This window comes from Hipposideros armiger, unplaced genomic scaffold, assembly GCF_001890085.2.
Source record: "Hipposideros armiger isolate ML-2016 unplaced genomic scaffold, ASM189008v1 scaffold_110, whole genome shotgun sequence".
Classification (NCBI taxonomy): domain Eukaryota; kingdom Metazoa; phylum Chordata; class Mammalia; order Chiroptera; family Hipposideridae; genus Hipposideros; species Hipposideros armiger.
Genome location: NW_017731460.1, coordinates 1771459 through 1791645, shown reverse-complemented (window position 1 = coordinate 1791645; position 20187 = coordinate 1771459). Strand labels below are relative to the sequence as shown.

General features: G+C 36.9%; 1 protein-coding gene across 4 annotated transcripts in view; it reads left to right on the top strand.

The window, feature by feature from the left end:
• The window catches only part of AAGAB (alpha and gamma adaptin binding protein), a 46625-nt gene that overhangs the window by 1094 nt on the left and 25344 nt on the right, over positions 1-20187 (top strand). For 3 of the 4 annotated variants that reach the window (XM_019647297.1, XM_019647299.1, XM_019647298.1), the window contains exons 2-5: positions 12829-13019; positions 13155-13251; positions 13602-13691; positions 16420-16503. In XM_019647297.1, coding sequence (XP_019502842.1) covers positions 12829-13019; positions 13155-13251; positions 13602-13691; positions 16420-16503 — 462 coding nt within the window. The remainder of the gene's footprint in view (positions 1-12828; positions 13020-13154; positions 13252-13601; positions 13692-16419; positions 16504-20187) is intronic. The other variant, XM_019647300.1, reaches the window with a different exon arrangement.

Here is a 20187-nt window from a genome sequence, read left to right as displayed (position 1 = left end):
AGCGATGGGACATTTTGAGCGCTTTGTAAACTGTAAAGCATCATGCAACTATAATTTTTTTCCTGAACTTGTCAGGTGACAGAATTAGACAGGATGTCTCTCCAGGACAAATATTCATTCTATAAATTAGTTATCATTGTGATCATTTAAAAAGGTCCTTGTGAGGGTAAAAGTTTAATGATAGCACTTACTAAAGGGTAACTGGTCTAATTATGCCATTTTCTTACGTGTAAGCAGTGCTCCTTCCCATTTATTTACTTATTTTCTTTTGTTAAAAAGTAGTTTCATGGAAGTAGTGTATACTCATTAAGTAAGATTTAGCATATGGAGAACGTGGCATCCATGCTCTCATCACTCAAACACAAATGCTGTTAATGTTTCTATGCATTTTATTCCAGTCTTTTTTCCAATGCATAGATATTTTTTAAATTGTAATTACATTTCATATGTAATTTTAGCCTATTATATGTAATTTTTACATTTATATATTTTTATATTTTATATAATAAAATTTAAAAATATTTCATATTTTTTAAAATGTATAAAACTACATTTATATAAATATATAGACTTATAGATTTATAATATATATTTGATACATATGATTTCTATAATAGATATATAAAATATATTATATATATTTTATATATAACATTTTCTATATAATTTTTATTCTGATATTTTTTATTTAACAGTATATTATAAATTAGTTTCCATCATATATTACATTTAGTGTAATTCTATCAGAATTTGCTTAAGAGTCTTGGCGTATTTAACTTTCCAAAACATTTACAATTGACTGTTGAACAACATGAGATTAAACTGCCTGGGTCCACTGATACACAGATTTTTTTCAGTACTGTAAATGTGTTTTCTCATCCTTATGATTTTCTTAATGTTTTCTTTTCTCTAGCTTACCTTATTGTAAGGATACAGCATATAATACATATAACAAAAAATATGTGTTAATCAACTGTCTATATTATTGGTAAGGCTTACAGTCAACAGTAGGCTATTAGTAGTTAAGTTTTGGGGGGAGCTGCATAGGGGAGGTCGGTTCCCCTAACCCCAGCGTTGTTCAAGAGTCAACTGTATATGCATTTGGATTTCCTTTACTGATATATAAAAGTCCTTTCAAAACCAGTCTCAGAAATATTTAAGGATTCTGATGGCTCTAGTACTCTATCATGTACTTTAAGGATCAGAATTGAAAGATGTGGTCACTTCCTTGGAGGAGCTGATTACCTGTAGTTGGCAAATAATAACACTGTTTTTCTTCAAAGTATAATGGCATCATTGGGGGGGAAATTAATTCTGTAAAATAATCCACTTTATATATAAAATGCCTCTAATAACTCAAAAGCCAACTTTTGTGTTCATTAAAATTAGATGACCTTTCTTTATGCTTCCATTAATGTTCTGTAGTGAAAAATGAGAGCAGTTAAGTGAAGGAATTACTTGAGTAAGGAAAAGTGAACTGTAAAAGAGGGCTTTATCGTTCCCTCCCAGGTTAATAAGTGGGCTAACAGTGGATAGTGTTGGAATGCAGCATTTGTTGAGCTTTCATTATGGTTTACCATAATTAAAAATTGAATTAAATTAATCACGAATCGAGTGTAATTTGGGCATAAGAGATGGCGACTACCATAATGAATGATTTTTGTCAAATGTTCAGTGATATTAGGCCATAGTATGATTTTTTTATTGAACCTGATCTACCTTTTTGGGAAGGTTTAGTTTCTTTCTGTGCATCAGGAAGAGGAACCTTTTGGGCTTCTCTTTCCTCCATACCTGATCTATTTTACTGCTTTTAGCCAACAATAGGAAATGTTTCATAACCAAATAAGCAAGCTTGTTATAAATATACATGAAATAAAAATCCATAGCCCTCTACTATGGATAAAGTGCATGTATGGACTTTGTGAGAAACTTTTTTTTTTTCATTTTGTCGCTCCAAGGCTTTATTTACAGTATTGTGGCTGGGTGTCTGGCATCAGATAAAAGGAGCATTACAGATTTACACTGTAGATTTTTGAAGGGAAATGAAGGCTCAGGACGCTTGAGGGACGTGTGCGAGGCTATATGTGGTGTGAGAGCCGGTATCTGTACTCCAGGGCCAAACATCTTTCCACTTTACATGCATGAACATTTACTTTTATTCTGGAAAAGTGTATTCTGATATTAAGCACAGAGCTAGTTTCTGTGCCGGTTACTGTAGCTAAAATGAGGACTAAGGTACTTACTATTCCTGCCCTCAAGAGGGATGTAGTGCAAGTGTGTGCTCCACCTGTGAAAATATTAAAACGTAGATACCTAAGTTTTAACTTCTTACTCTACCTTTCTTGAAGGATCTTTAGATAGAAAAGTCCCAAGGGACTTGTTTGGCTTTAAAATATGTAATGCCACTCAGCAACTAGAAGCCATTCAGGTTCTACATATGAACATTTCTTTCTTTTAGTGAAATGTGGGAATTTGGAGATCTTCTAGCAAGCATTTATATGTATATCAGCACTCCTCCCAAACATGTTTTCACATTGTTTATTTGGTTCTTGTATCCCTGTGAAGTCATGAAGTCAGGTTCTCTCCATTTTATAAATGAAGGAACCAAGGCTTGAAAATGCTAGGTGACTTGCCCACAGTGCTCAAGTCGTAAGTGCTGGACCATATATGTTCATATTCAGGATTTGTATGCTTGGAATGTGGGAATGAAATGTGTTGGAATTCCTTAGCAATCAGAACTATTTAAATTTAAGGTGGCATCGGTGTAAAAAACGATAGAAAGATTAACCCTAAAAGAAGGTTTTAAAATAATAACACAGGCGAAGCCAGCCATCATTTATGGCATTGCTTCTTTGGGAAACATTCATTCTTCTTCAAGACTGGGAGTTTATTTCTAGGCCTGTCAGACTCCTATACTTACAAAAGGATCTTAAAGTGATTCACTAGGGTGAACATTCTTATTTCAAAGATAGGGGCTACTATACAGCTTAACCAACATTGTCTAGCAAGAGACTAGGGATAAGAGCTTGGGGCTTTTAATTTGCATGTTTCTGTAGCTGTTAGAGGTGTTCTGAGTGGAGCCTTTTGGTTTACTCTGGGAATAAGTAATAATTTTTGCTTAAGTAAAGTTGCTTATTTAGTTGTGGTAGGAGGACTCTGCTTTTGGATTGTATATTTCCAAGTCTTTATTTTCTTCAAAGGAAGAAAGATGGGCCAGCAACATCTATCTCAAGGGCCTAGAGCTGTCACCACAGTGATTCAGTAGGTGGCCAGTGATTTCAACCAGTAGTGGGGCTGGACATTGATTTGTTTTTAGCTATGACACAATATATTTTTAAATTTCCAATTAAAATTAAAAGAAAGCTTAAGATTTTTATCTTTATTAAAAGGAGGAGGATAAGTCATCAACCTAAGGAGGAGGAAAGATTAAATACAAGGTCATATTTCTTCCAGGCCCAAAGGGACTTAAAAAACACATCTATATTATTTGTGTGAGTGTGTGTGTGTGTGTGTGTGTGTGTATGTGTGTGTGTGTGTGAGAGAGAGTGTGTGTGAGAGAGAGGGAGAGAGAGAGAGAGAGAGAGAGAGAGAAATTAAAGCTCAAAGAAGTTGAGATTTTTAAGGTTTTAAGCTCCTAAAAGTTGGGGAGCCAGTATTCAATTCCAGTTCTTTTGTATATGTGAAATGTAATGACAGCCAGAACTGTATGCATTCAAGGTGGAGGTAGGGATAGAAGAGATTACAGTAGAAGATTTTACTGTTAAGATGAGAACTTTTATGGCTCATAAGTTTACACTTTCTCTTTTATGGTAGTTGGAGCCTTAGTAGATGAACTGCAAGTTTAATAATAAATGAAAATACCTCTTGGTGCCCAATTTGTTTACTTACTCACGGAGTAGGGAATTTGTGTGTGTGTGAAGTTTTAGACTAATTCCCTTAGATATTGTTGATGAGTTAAATGATTATAAGGTGTTAGTCTTCCTCATAAGTGTCATTCCAGTAAAGGGGGGTGGAAAGTAGGAGAAACACCAGTGGAAAAATATTATGCATCAGCCCACATTGCACAAAACCATTTATGATACAGAGAATGCTGTATCCTCCTGGAAGATTCTGAGTGTATCTAGACTTAGACCTTTAGTGCAGGGCCATTTAACTGCTTATTTTTGTATAGAAAAGGTAAAAACATCTAGAAAGTATCCAGTGGTCTTTTGGTTTAAACAACTGGCTGCCTTTTGACCTGTGTAATTCCTCAACAAATACAGACACTCAAGAAACAATGAAATCTGATATAAACCCCTTTTTTAAAAAGGTTAAAGTATGAAAATTGTTTTAAATATGCCTGACAAGAATAATAATCGGGATATGACATTGTATTTATGTTGGAGCTAGTGCACACAGATACCACAAACACATCTCTAATAATTACTTATTCAGGAAGCAACACTGACGTAGGTGAAGACAGAGAGGATAGTTGTGAAACTCTTAAAGAGCCTTTATGATGTTTTAGGTTCAGTAACAAGTAACCTATTGAGGATTTAATTTTCCACACAGACCTGAAGGCTGGTTCTCCACAGAGGTGGGGGAAAGTATTATCGTGCTTGGATCAACATCAGTATGCTCAGAGCAGAAAAACGGGTGATCATTTAGTAATAAAGAGGACTGTTATGCTGACGTAAGAGAATTGCCATTCTCTCTGAATTCTGCTGGGGTTGTTCAGGATTTTTGTAGGGGGGAAAAAAAAATGTGTGAATTGAGCACTGAGTGCTCCCCTCTTCCTAACTGACTTTAAGTTAACTTTTCACTCCACAAATATTTGCTGAGTGTCTTTATGTGTGCCATCAGTGCTCTAAGTATCTCAAACATGCCCCTCGCTACCTAGTTCATCAGTAAAACGAGGGCATTATCTTCCAGCCCCCATGATTTCTTTAGCAGCTTTATTGGGGTATAATTTAAATATCATAAAAACCCACCTGTTTTAAACATAGAACATTTCTATTTCTATTCTAGAAGGAAACCTTGTGCCAGTTTGTAGTCCTACTCTCTATTCCCACCCCCAGCTCTAGGCAACTACTAATGTACTTTCCATCTCTACAGATTTGCCTTTTCTGGCTATTTTATATAAAAGAAACTATATAATATGTGGTCTCTTGTGTCTGGCTCCTTTTACTTAATGTTTTTAAGATTAATCCATGTTGTAGCAAGTGTTTCATATTCCATTGGATGGCTGTACCACATTTTATTTATCAGTTTATCAGTTGATAGACATTTGGGTTGTTTCCACTTTTTGGCTATTATGAATATTCAATGCTGTTATGGGCATTCTAAGAAACTGTTGTACTATTTTAAGAAACTGCCAAACTGTTTTCCAGAGTGGCTATACCATTTTACATTCCCATCAGCAATGATTGAGGGTTCCAATTTCACCACATTTTTGACAACAATACTTGTCAGATAATAACAGATAATAACACTTGTTGTTATCTGTATTTTTTATTTTAGCCATTCTGGTGGGTGTAATGTAGTATCTCATTGTGGTTTTGGTTTGCATTTCCTTAACTAATGATGTTGAGAATCTTTTCATATGCATATAGTCCATATATCTTCTTTGGTGAAATGACTATTCAGATCTTTTGCCCATATTTAAATTGGGTTTTTTGTCTTAATGAGTTGTAAGAATACTTTAGATACAGTATTCTAGTTACAAGTCTCTTATCACATATATAATTTGCAAATATTTTCTCCCATTTTGTGGCTTGTCTTTTGGTTTCCTTGATGGTATCTTCTGAAATGCAAAAGTTTTTAATTTTGATGAAGTCCGATTTACCAATGTTTTCTTTTTCCAAGTTCCTTTGACTGTGTATTGCCCAATCATGAATTTACCCTTTTTGAAGGACCTTTTGGAAACTGGGATGTTGGATCTCTGTTGGTTTTGTGATGTTTCTCCAATAGACTAAACTTATTTTCAATATTTGAATACAGGGGCTACAGAGCACATATTCTTCATGAAACTTACTCTGTTTGAGAAATTTATCTCAGACATGTTTACCTCCTTTCACAGTAAGCTAGCATCTGCTGAGATACTATTGTCATCCTGAACAGACATTGACATTTTTTGTGAGGTTTTATTACTCGATGCTGATTTGTTGATGAAAACTTAACCATTTGAATATAAAAATTATTTTCATCTCATAATTGTCCTCTTTAGGCTTATGTATTCTTCCAGAAAAACCACCATTCATGAATTATTTTCAAAGCATCTAAGATTAATTGCCAGGTAATTTTTGTGGTTAAAATAGTTAAAGAAGACATTTAAGATATATTTTATCAGAGATAGATTTTATTAGCTACAAATGAAAGGCATTTATATCTTGTGGTGGGGGGTATGATGCCTGGCTGTAAAGGCTAGTTTCAGTTCTAAGAGAGAATAAAACCAACTTTGCATTCTAGAACTTTTATTTTGTTTCATGAATACTGCTAAGTCAGTTCCACAAGTTCCTTTGTTTTCGATGAGGGTTTCTCAGCGCTAGCACTGTGGACATTTTGGACCCGGTAAGTCTTTATTGTGGGGGCTGTCTGTGTATTGCAGAATGTTCAGCAGTACTCCTGGGCTCTGCCCACTAGATGCCAGTAGCATCTTCCCATTTGTGAAACCAAACATGTCTCCAGATGTTGACATGTCCCCTGTGGAGCAAAATCACCTCCCCGTAAAGAACCACTGCTTTATGTATATCTAGAACTATGATTTTGAATAAATAAGCAATAGTAATGAAAGTCAAAGAAATCCCCTCCAACTCCCAGAAATGGGTAGGAATTGTCCATCACCTGTGCCACTGGGGTTGATAAAGTGGTCTTTGCATGTAGCCCATAAAACTTAGAGGCTGATGTTCCTCCTTAGCCCTCATAAAACACTTCTCCATAGTCTCGCCTTGCTGCCGGCTTTATGTTTTTGTGTGCACGTGTGTGTCTCACTGCATTGTGAGGTCTTCTAAGGGCAAGCAGAGACCATTATCTCCCCCACCCGTTCCCTCCGTTATTTTAAGGTAAAGCTGTGGTGTCCAATTCCAGATGGCAATTGGAAGAAAGTAAACTTGAGGAAAAGGAGGAGGACTGTGTTGATTTCCTCTGCTTCAACTTTTAAAACTTTTCCACTGTGATATAAAAAGCTCCAAAGCACGTGGAAATGTGAATTTCGAGTGTGACCAGAGAGAAGGAGCGTGTGAGGGGAAAGTAATGAAGTGTTGTAAGCAAACCAGAATTGCTGTACTCTTGTTAAAACAGTGGTATGTTGCTTTAACTCAGTCCAGTTATTCTTCCTTCAACTTAATATGCTGCAGTAATTGACCTGTCGTACAGATGGAAATGAATATTGCATACATAGTGGACCCTTGAACATTGCGGGGGTTAGGGGCACTGATCCCCCACACAGTCAGAAATCCACATGTAACTGTTGAGTCTCCCAAAACTTAACTACTGTGCTTGCACCAGGAGGCTGTAGAATAGAGAATCACAGATGTGAATTTCCCGACATTTGTCTGAGTAAAGTCCCAACTTTAACATTACAGTTTTAACCTTTAAATGACACAGCTCCATTGCAGCAGTATCATCTACTAGTACTCGGGGAAGAATCTGTCCGTTAATAACTGCTACGAAGTATTTGACAGAGCAGCACCCACCTTGAATGACATTCTCATGAAATTGTGGCTCTGGAATTCTAACTGACTGCAACGATATGGAACCATTATGATTTGTAAAAGTCTCTCTGCTTACTTTTCCTTGCTGGTTTTAATGAAAACCCTGGCTTTCATATTTTTTCCCAAATTACATTTCGCTCAATTTTTTGCTTTCATAATGGCTACTTTTCCTTTCAACTGAGGCCGGGCTCTGCTGCCTCCTATAATTTTCCTAATTGCTTTCTCTTCTGTCCCGGTTTATGCCTTTACAATGGAAAAGAAAAATATTAGAAGGCATATTTTGGGAAGGGAGGGGCCAGAGCAGCTCAGAGGAGGCGGTTATTTCCTAATTGTAATGTGTCTCACTAACTCCTCAGTGCGGCTCTGACCTACCCTCTTGTCAGAAGTGTTGTCATATATGCAAAAAACTGAGCTGGGAGGGGGGAAATGAATTTACTGGGGGCCTACTGTGTGTCTATACTTAGGGATTGTTTCACTTAGTCTTCAAGAAGTGTTTTCGTCCCCATTTGCAGGTGAGGAAATGAGGCCCTGAGGGTGAACTTGTGGTTCTCACAGAGGGCCAGCATCCAGATGCCAGTCTGTCTGACTCCAGGCCTGTGCTGGTGTACGGCCTGGCCTTTTCCGGTCTGGTTAGTGCTGCCATGACAAAGGGAAGGGGAGAGGAGCTTTGGGTCCCAGAAGCGTGGATACCGGGAAAGACACTCATATCTGGGCCTGAGGTTATGATACCAGCGTGTAGAGGCAGTTTCAGTCTGTGAGAAAGAATAAAACCAACTCCATTCTCAGAAGAGCACTGAGTTGTGGAGCGATCGTCTTGATTTGAGGTGGCTGCCATCGCCTTCCTCAGGGCATAGAATATGTGCTTTCACCACTGGACCACTTTTCTTCACAAAGAATGCCGTTAGTTAGGTGTACATTAATTCTACTGGTACTAAGTGTCCTTAATTCTACTAAAGAAGATTTGAATACAAAAACAGTATCAATGCACTTAGTTTGAAATGCACTTACTTTGTCTTTTTTGACTGGCGTGGATAACAGAGGGTGTAGGTAGGGGTGATATGTGTGTGTGTGTGTGTGTGTGTGTGTGTGACAGAGAGAGAGAGAGAGAACGGAGAGAGAGAGAGAGAATGGAGAGAGACAGACAGACAATGGATATTTGTTGTGTTTTGGGAATTCACCTTGGAACTTCAGTTGGCTTCTTAATTCATGCTGAAGAGAGTATCACCTCTAATTGGTTCTGAACCATAGAAAGCTAGCTGCCTCCTTTCTAACCAGATGTACACTTTCTCTGAGGGGAGGAACATTAGGGTAGACCGGGAGTAGTGTGTGTGTTGCGGGGGGATGTTGGATCACTGAATGGAAATGCTTCCTTGGCACACAGCTTTCTTCAGCTCTCTTGAATCTTTCTGTTTTCACTAACATGCCACGTGGGACTCTAGGGGAAATAAGTTCACCAAGGAAGTGAGAAAGTAAATAGGAGTTGCTGGAGAATTGGTGGCTGTGTAAAACAGTTTCTTAAACAGGGAAAGAGATTTATACATGCACTTAAAACTGAGGGAAAGGTTTATACTTGCTACTGGATCTGGATTGACGTTTTAACTTCTCTCATCTGAAAACACTACAAATTAACTATTGGGTTGTCAGAAAAGTCATGACGCATTTTTGCAATGAAGAATACAGAAAAAATATGTCATGACTTTTCTGACAACCCAATATTTTAAGCTGTGAAACCAAGTTTGTAGTAACAGACCCAGCAATTAATCCAGTGTTCATCTCTTAAAAAATAATGTATTACAGCTCCACCAGGTGGCTGCCAACAGTGGGAATGAGACAGGCTGACATCCACCAGGAGGAGGGAGAGGTGGCTCCTGATTTTGTTTGTGCACCATCTCCACTACATCAAGTTCAGTTTAGTGAAGGGCAAAGAAGGGAGACCATTGCAGGTTTTTCTAGGAAGTCTGTCTGGCAAACAGCCCCCACCCCCAAGAGATCACTATGACTCACTTTTGACATATAAATACCTGAAACCCATAGACCGTTTTCTGATGGGTAATCGGGCTACAGGCTCATGTATTCTGGTGCCCTCGTTCTGACTAGTATTTTTGGTTTACACAAAAGGGTACAGGATACTGTAGGCCCATAGGTTAGGCTCGGCTTTTGACCAGTAGACCCTCAAGTGCGATCTGGCTCAGATGCTAAATATCATAATGTATAATGCTTCACAGTGTAGCAGGAAGGAATGCTGCTGACCTTAATTCTGTTCTGTGCTCTGCTCCTTTTAGAAGGGGGCTTCTTTTTTCTGGCTCTCAGTTTTATCATCTGTGAAATGAGTGAATTATATTGGCTGATTCCAGAAACTCTTAGCCATGTTCATAAGCATTGGAGTGATTTCTATTTTAATTTGGAAAAAAAAAATAAACTTGTTAAACACTTGAAATCAAATAGAAAAGAGAGGGAGAAGAACTATATTTAGTGTAGATATTTACATTTTTTAAAATTAAATTCTACATTATGATATTGAGGATAAGAACTGGAGTGAAGCAGTCTTTTCTATTCTCTCTTTAGTTCCAATATGGCACAGATGTGATAATAAAGTCCATTTGCAGCCTTGCTGAAAGTATCTTTTTAGATAGAAAATGTTAAAAATAAGTAAATTGAGGTATCAAATCGTTTTAGGCAGCACAAAGAATAAAAAAAAAAAAAACCCCAGCTACTATTATAAAACACTGAAAGGTGAAATTTATTTTCCCAATTTGTTGGTTCTGTTCTCATCTAGGTTTATTGGTTCTATTCTCATCTAGGTTTAGAAAAAAGAGAAAGAAATAGCCTCTTTCTGTGCGTTAAGTAAGTATCTTAATCATTTGACAACCAAAGAAAGTATAAAATGGAAATTTTCAGCGCTCTGAGTAACACTCATTGGTTTGTTCTTTTGTATTCTAAACATTGATTAATAAAATGAACCATCCTCCATGGATCCAGGTATTCTAAATTGCAGTTAGTAAGCATATGACATTTTAAGTGATTTAATTTTTTTCATGTTAGTTGAAGGTTCTGTCTTGAAAAAAAGCCAGAACCCAAATTTTATTCCAACGTTTAACAATACAACCAGTTTAGGAAATAACCACTGATTGTAGTGACAATAGGAATATAGTCCCATGCTCCTTGTACTTTCCCCATTAACAAGTGAATTTGTTATTTTACTATTTCTGCATTCTTCTTAAAAAAAAGTGAATTTATTATTTAAAAAATTGTGAATGAAGACTGATTCATATGGTGGCTCCTCCTGCCCTTTCAAAACAATCAGTTTCCGCATTTTTGCTACTATCCTTGGTTTAGTTTGCCTTCTTCCATATGTGCTTTTATTGGCATATTGCTGTGCCACCTGTTTGGAGTTGGGAGTATTAGCTTTGACTGCAACAAAGACTGATCTAGGAGTTTTCTTTCCTGTGAGACATTTAGATGAATAAAGAATCTTGGATTTTAATAACTCATGTGTTCTTCCTGCTTATGTCCTACCTCAACTTGTCATAAGGCTCCTTGAGAACATTGTATCTGGTTGCTATGGAATTGATTGATAATTAATAAAGATTATGACTTTGGGTAGAAATTAAGCAGAAGGAACCACTGCTTTCTTAAAGAGACCGGCTAAACTCAGTTTCAAATATTGGCACAGACCTTCTATTAATTTAATAATCCTGGTTTTGGTGGAAATTTTTAGAAAGTTAGTTTCAAAGTCTGCCTTACATCAAAGGTAAAATCTTAAATTCATTTTAAATTTCATTTTTTTTATTTAAGAAGTTTCATTTTCAATCCTTCCAATTAGCCACATGATGAAAGTTTACCAATGAAAAAGACACACGTACACACGTACGCATACACACTTTACATATTATATATTATTCTTAGCAGTTGTTTGAACTAAATAATTTCCCCATATCTTTTTGTTGAGCAAAAGCCATGGCAGTGTTTCAAATACATATTTTTAGCTCTGGAATTGAAATTTTAATGTCTACTTTTCAGTGTCCTAGCTGTGAGTTTGAGAAATATTCTACATGTTCACCTTATTATGCATTGAAAAGGAGTTCGTGGCCATTTTGCTGTACCTTCTTATAATAACCCAGTTAGTGGCATTTCATTTCATTTCTCTAAGTTCATTTTCCACGTCTGTATAAAATGGAGGTTGTGGGTATGGGCATGAGAGATGGGGGTGTAGGTTAGAACAATTTCTAATGTCTCTTCCAGTTCTAAACATTTTATGACATTATAGAAGCAAAATGCTTCGATGGTTCCATGACCACATCTATTTTTGTTCATCATTGAGTTGGCTTATACGTAAGAATTTCATTAGCTATACCCAATGCTGCATGTGGGTTTCTGAAAGATTTAGTTATATTCTAAATCATTTAATTTGCTTGGCTATAATACATTTAAAGTTTGCCAGAAGTGTCTTTGTCAAACAAGAATTTGAGTTGGCTTTCAAAGAATCTGAACAAGGCTGAATGTAAATGGAATTGGAGTCATTTATCAGTATCCATTCTTTTATTAGTTGGATTAAAGCGTAAGCATTTGGCCCAAGGAATACGTGTAGCTCTTCATGTTTTTAATGGTTTAGCCTTAATGCTATATTCCTCTTAGCTTGCAATAAATACAGAATAGTATGGGCATGAGTAGAATCCCAAATTCTTTAGGATTCTTATATCTTCCATCTCCCATGAAGTCCATAAGCAATAAAATACATACAGCTGTCATTCTGTCTCTCTGCTTGCTCTTTTCTGGGTGTTTGGTTAGATGACTAATTTGTTTTCTACTACTATCTAACCTATTGGGTTGTCAAAAAAGTCATGACGCAGTTTTGCAACGAAAACCATAGAAAAAATATGTCATGACTTTTCCGACAACCCAATAGTCAGAATACTTTTTGTGTTCTTAAAGAGCCAATGAGTACATTATGTCACCATTACTTTTACAATCAAATGATCAGAGAAGAAAATACCCTGATAAACGTGAGGCCTTTTGAAATCCTTGCATGAAGGGAAGCAACCCAAGTACCATATTGATATCTAGTATCTTGTTGAGAAAGTTGCCCAGTGTATATTGGTTTTGCACTTTCCATAGTGATGTTGTGTCATTTATTTAGATATCCTTGGAACAGAAGATCTTACTGTGGAAACGACTGCTAGTGATGCTGTGAGATTTTATCCTTGGACCATTGATAATAAATACTACTCAGCGGATATCAATCTATGTGTGGTGCCAAACAAGTTTCTCGTCACTGCAGAGATTGCAGAGTCTGTGCAAGCGTTTGTGGTTTACTTTGACAGCACAGAAGTAAGATTTTGTTTTCCATGGAATCTTGAATAAGACAATGTCTTGGGCTTTCTTTTTCCCCCCCGCCTTTTCTATGAGTTCTCTTACTGTCTCTTTTTCTGTTTTTGTTTATGTGTTTGTTTTTCCTCCTTCTAGAAATCTGGTCTTGATAGCGTCTCCTCATGGCTTCCACTGGCAGAAGCGTGGTTACCTGAGGTGATGATCCTGGTCTGCGATAGAGTGTCTGAAACTGGTAAGAAACTTTGATAGGACAGTAGTTGGCACATACGTTTGCCATTCCTTGGTAAACAGTACATTTGTTTCCTTAACTTAGAATAGTACATCTCATGTGACTTTATTAGTTTACAAAACATTTTCAGCTAGTTCTCTTTGGAATCTTGGAATGTTTACTTTTTTTTTTTTTTAAAACAGGCACTTTGGGTTTGTGAAATCATTTTCTTTATATTACTTTATTTTGGATGCCTTTAGAATAACATTGACATTAATGTAAACACACTGAAATTTGTGGAGAGTATTGCCACAATATTTATGTTTTATTTTATTTTTACGTGTAAAGGTTTTTATTTTTGCGTATTATTTTAGGTGTAAACCGACAAAAAGCTCAAGAATGGTGTATCAAACATGGCTTTGAATTGGTAGAACTTAGTCCAGAGGAGTTGCCTGAGGAGGATGGTAAGTGTTTGTGTCAGGAGAAAATATGACATTTGGATTTAGATATGAAATTATTGAATTCAGGGAAGAAGAATCACACTGAAATTTAAAAAACATGTTTTCCCCAGCTGTTTGAAAAGATTTGTGCAAAATCCATTGATGTGGCCTTACCATTAATCAAATAATCCATTTATTTGGTTTCACTACCCATTTTAGGATTTTTGAAATGTTGTGTGTTTTTCTTATGGCTCAAGTAAGAGGATTTCTACCTTAAATTTTAGTCATTTTCCTAATCTCTTATCCATTCTCCATGGGCAAAAAAGGAGAGTTTGACCTATATTCATAAATAGGTAAAGTTTATGTTCCTTATTTTGACTTCTAGTAACCTAAGACTGAATTCCCAGGAACCATAGGGGGTATGCCAGTATTATTTGTATGTCTTTTGGACATTTGAAACAAAAAATAGACCCAGAATGCTTTCTTGGGGCAGCTCTGCACTTAACTGCCTTCTACTACAATCTGGACCTTCTATTTCTTCCCGGTCCTCCTTAACCTGCCCCCATTTCTCTTCTCATCTTTACTCCTTCCAAGTACACCTAGGCTGGCTGCTGTGGGATCTACCAAGATAAGACGGGTTTTGGCCCACCAAAAGCTTATAATCTGGTATAAGAGATAAAACATGTATACAAATAATTGAATTACCAAATGGGACAGCGTAAGTATTATAAAAAAATATTGGTACTGTGGTATTTCAGAGATAGAAGAGATTATTTCAAAGAATGAATTGGCACCATGAACTCTCACGAGTCAACTCTTCATGGGGAGGAAATGTAAATGACACTGGAATTGTATTTAGAGGACTGGTGGGTGCGTGGCATTGAGAAGATGCCGCTTGTGCCAAAAGACATTCTTGGACAGGGCAACAATACAAGTTAAACTACCTAGACAGGCTATAAGGAATCATTACATGAAACATATTTTTTTAAAGGAATTAAGAAATGTCTTTCTATGTTATGGCTTATTTAGAATTTTTCCAAAATGTTACTTTTGGGAGTAAAACCCTGCCAGAGAAGAAGAGGACAACAATGAAATAAAAAGGCTGGTTTTTCCCCCTGTACATTTTTAAGAATTTTGAAAATTAACAAGTACAGTTTTTTCTTCTGTGTTTTTCTAGATCCCCTAAAATGTGTGCCTTGTTTTGTGTATGTGAGCATGTGTGCAAACGCTTATATCTGGTACTAGAATTTGCTCTTCTTCCTATTGTCCTTGAGCATCAACATTTGAGTCATTTATTTAAATCTGTTCTCATTTTGGAACCTCTGCTTCTTTCTACCACTATACTTCTGCTTCCTCCTTGTCTGAACAATGTTCTTGTATTAATTCAACTTAAGATAGATTTTTGGCATATCATCTTTAAGTAATGTAACTAAAACCTTCCTAGAATTTTTTAATACAAACAGTTATCAAGCTATATACCCTCATCCTTTATTTGCATGTATTATTCAAACATCAGTTTGAGACTTTATGCTTGTTTGTATAAAATTTCATCTCATTGGCTCTTTATTTCAGATCAGAGTTTTGGTTCCTGGTTATATCATCTGAAGTATTAGTTTTTCTTTTAAGAAATGAATCATTCATAGTTAAGATAAATATGACTTTTATTTCTTCAAACATTAATGATGATAAACTCATTTTTGTGTTTTCAATTTCATCCTCCCCATATTTCTGTTACGTTGGTAGTCTTTAAATGATTCATCAGTCCCTCACTTACTAAGTGCCTGCTGTGCTGTCCTTCAGGCACTGGGTTAAGCAGTGGGAATAATGAACCCAGTAAGACATGATTCCTGTCTTCAGGGAGTATGCAGCCTAGAGGAAAAGGTTACACAAGTAAATCATTAGTTCCAGTGCATCTTTGCTCTAGGAGAGGTGTGCACCGAGTGGTGTCATCCCCATTTTTCTTTGAGAATAGCAGGAACAGGCCAGGCCACATAGAGACGGTTCCATGTGGAGTGGGCTTTATAAACTCATAGGAGAGAGACTGTTCTCTTTCAGCCACATGCAATTCTATAACAGTCACTATCTGAAGGATCTCCATTTCCTTTATGCACATTCATACCTGCAGTGTAGCTAAGAATGCCACCTTATTACTGGTTTGCTAACTGGGTTTACCACAATGAAATTGCAGAAGCAGGGTAGCACCGATACTAAACTAACCAAACTAAGTTGTTGGGATTTGTTTTAATGACGCTTAGCCTATCTCTTACACTCTGGTTATAGTAATTTCATTTCTCACTCTTAAACTGTCTTTCTCTGATTAAGACGTTGTTCTCCAGATATCTGTTATAAGCAGTGTACTCTCCCAGGATTGTATAATTAATGCAAACTAGCATTTTCAGGAGAGTATGAGTAGATGCCATTGGTGAGGCAGTGGGGATGATGTTCTTATACAAGCCTCTTATGTTGTGTGTTTTTGTCATTGTTTTAGTTTCTAGAATATTCTTATCGGTAGCTCTAAGCTCTATATTTGCTTTATTTTTTTTCTTATTACATAAGTTATAATGTGGAGTAACAAATAAGCAAAATCATTAAGCCACAGTTACTTAAAAATATAGCTTGGGGAAGATAGATAGATAGATAGATAGATAGATAGATAGATAGATAGATAGATAGATAGATACACACATACATGTATGTATGCATATGTATACGTGAATGTATAAATATATATCTATTTTGCCTCCCTGATTAGATGACTTTCCAGAATCCACAGGAGTAAAGCGAATTGTTCAAGCCTTAAATGCCAATGTCTGGTCCAATGTAGTGATGAAGAATGGTAAGTAACTTGGGGCTAAAAGTCCTAAGGAGATTTTTCTTCCTGTTTCTTGTAAGTTTTAAATTATTCAGATATACGTGGAACCATTAGGATTACATGAAATCTGTAGATTTGGTCAATTTTAAATCCCCAGTTGAAGCAAGAGCCAAAAATAATATCTCTAAGAATTTTTATTATATGTATAATAGTTAATTCAGTAAGAATTTAGGGCTTGCCTATAGTATGCCTAGCATTGTCTTTGGCTTTGAGAAGTGCCCCCAATATTGTAAAACATGAACCCTCTCCTTAAGGAGCTCATAGTCCACCTGTGGAATCAAAGTGTGCACTTTTAAAACGCTAGGTACCCATGCAAGGCTGTCTGTGACGGTGTAGAATGACGGATAGAAGCAGTGCATGCCAGGAAGTCAGAGGAGTGGCTGGTGCTGTGGGCTGGAGCATACAGAGAGAGCTTCAAGGAGAAAGCGGGGCTTCGTAGTAGCCCTCATGGGATGGTCAGGATTTGGATTGGTGAAGGGGGAGAGTGATAAGCAGGGGAGGAAGCATGGCATCAGTAATAACGGTTGTATATTCTAGGGTCACTAATGGAATCTCACCTAGCAATTGGAGCTAGCTTAGAAGAGAGAAGCCTGAATGCTTGGCAGGAAAATCTGGTCTTTTTACTATAGGAATTGGTGAATCACTAGAGATTTTTTAACAAGAGAGGGATGCATAAGAAGTTGGCATCTTTGAAAGACTAATACCATGGTAATGTACAGGTGAGTTTGGTAGTGGAAGCAAGTGGAGTAGAGAGTCTGGAGTCAGGGAGACCAGGCAGTTGTTGCAATACTCACAAGTGGGTTGTTGGGGTCCAGTCTAACGTGGTGGCCCTGGCCAGGGGGTGAAAAGCTGGATCTGAAATACAGTATGAAGCTGGTAGGCTAGTTAGTGCACATGCGCCTTTCGTCTGTATCAGTTTTCTGGGGCTGCAGTAACAAAGTACTACAAACTGGATGGCTTAGAACAACTGGTATTTATTGTCTCACAGTTCTAGATGCCAGAAGTCCGAAATCAAGGTGTCAGCAGGGCCATGCTGCCTCTGGAGGTGATAGGGAAGGGTCTGTTCCAGGTCTCTCGTCTAGCTTCTGCGAGTTCTTTGGCTTGTGGCAGCATAACTCCAGTCTTCACATGGCATTCTTCCTGGGTACCGTCTGTGTCCACATTTCTTCTTTTTATAAAGACAATATCATATTGAATTAAGGGCCCACCCATCTCCAGTGTGACTTCATCTTAACTAATTACATCTGTAATGACCATATTTCTAAATAAAGTCACCTTCTGAAGTGTTGGGGATTAGAACTTCACCAAATGAATTTTGGGAGGATACAATTCAGCCCATAACAAAGCCCTTCAGGAACTGCTGGCTGAGTAGGGCTTTTCTCTCTTGTAGCAGTTGGAGCCTCAACAGGTATACTATGCTAGGTGAATAAGACAGGAATAAGAAAAATCATATTTATAGTGAGCTTACCCAGTCTTCCCTGAGATAAATGGTCAAGTGGCAGATCAGTTTTATAGATTTAAAATATTCCATCTCAATATTTGGTCAACACTTGAGTGTTCCATGAGCCTGGGCCCTGTAGCTTGCCTTAGATTGGAGCTAAACCATGCGATCGTTGGAGCGGCTCCTTCTGGCGCAGTGAGGTTCTCCTCCCTCCGTCCCACCTGATTCTTTCTAGGGGTTAGCTAATGTGTCTGTCGCACTGAATTGCTAAGATACGCGACACTATTTTACTGCAGTAGCATTCGGAATCAGACCCTGATAGATCTAGAAAAAATAAGGAGATTTTAGCCTCTGTTGTCATCTCCCTGTTGCCAGAACAAACTCAAATTGAGGCTTGGTCTTTCTCATTCATTTATTCAGTAAATCCTTGTTGAGCATTTATCATAGTGAGACTGTATCTTCACTATAAAAATGCTTTTAAGGTATGCTACATAAACTGAATCGATTGGGAATAAAATTTTATTCACTGGTGCTTATGATATTTATGAGAACTATTTTCAGAAAACCTTATTTGGCTTCAATCACTTTTTGAAACATCTGCCCCCTCAAGTTCACACATTGAAGAAGTACTGCCTTGTAATTTACATTTGCTGCTATAAATTTAGAGGTTGGACTGAACACACTTTATTACTTTCGAATTATGGTCAAAGGTTTTTTTCTGAAAAAATGCCATTCTGCTTGTTTTAGGCACTAAACAGCCTCCTTCAAAGAGCTGCAAAGCAACAAGGCACACTGGAGTTTTCATGGTTCTTTGCCCTGTAGTATCTTTGCTTTCTTCTTTTCTCAACAGTGTTGGTACATTGGTTTGCCATTAACCAAACCCCAGAATATTGCCATTAGTTTAATTCCATGTTTAAGAGGATCCCGGCCTATGTGGTATGAAGGAAACTTAATCATCTTTTCTCTAAGAGCTTTAGATACTGAATGAAGTACAGTGTCACTTGGATGCAGCCCAGGTCTTAGGAAGCGGGAAGGATGTGGTTCTATAGCCCCACATCTCAGAGACAAAGTTCTATGAATATATGGTGGGTCATATTACTCTCCCACGGTGACCTACCTCCTGTGCTCTTTGCAGAGCCTGGCTTTGCTGCTGGTCTGTCTGAGGGCCTGGTGAACTGCACCTTTCTCTCAACAGGCTTTTCTTGAATTGTCTACCAGCAGGTGCTCAGAGTGGTTTATTTATTTTAGAGGGTCTCTCCATCTTCTCTACTTTTTCTCTTTCATTTCCACCCCCCTTTTCTCTTCCCTTTTAATTTTCCCTTATTTTCTAAAAATTGTGATTAAATATACAAAGCATAAAATTTACCACTTTAATCATTTTTAAGTGTATAGTTCAGAGGTATTAAGTACATTCACATTGTTGTGCAGCCATCACGACTCAAAGCTTTTTAAAGCCAAAACTGTTTTTAACCAAAAAGTTGGTTAACAAAATAAGAAAGATATTAGAGGTATTCTTTTAGTATTTTTGTTTTTTTGGGCTTTTTTTTTTTTTTCTAACAGGAAATTCCACCAATTATTTAATGAAGGAATACATTTGAGAATAAGAGAGGTAGGCATACATACCTAATTCATTCTAAGGCTAGCTTAACATGATCCAAACCCCTAAAGATAGCATCAGTAAAGAAAATTATTAGAGGCGATCTCATTTGTGAACATAGATGCCATGATTTTAATCAAAATATTAGTAATCGTAACCCAGAGGTACATAAAAAAGAACATATCATGGCCTAGTTGGGTTATTCCAAGAACATAGCATTCTTAATATAAGAAATACCTATTTCAATTATCATAGAAACAGGTTACAGTGGTGGAAATCATATGATTATCGCAATCAATGAAAAAAGCATTTAAAAACGTCAGACTATACAGAAGAGGGAAATAAACTGAACAAATTAGAGATGGACTCCTGTGGCAGAAATTGATAATATGTCATATAATAAATACCATACTGAGTGTGAAACAGGGGCATGTAGACAGTGATGCCACCTCTCACTTTCAGGACACTAATGACTAGTTTTTCTGTTTGTTTTTATTAGAAAAATTACTGTAATCAAAATTGATTCTTGGGACTACTGTGTCTCCCGGAAAATAAGACCTAACTGGAAAATAAGCCCTAGCATGATTTTTCAGGATGCTTGTATTGTAAG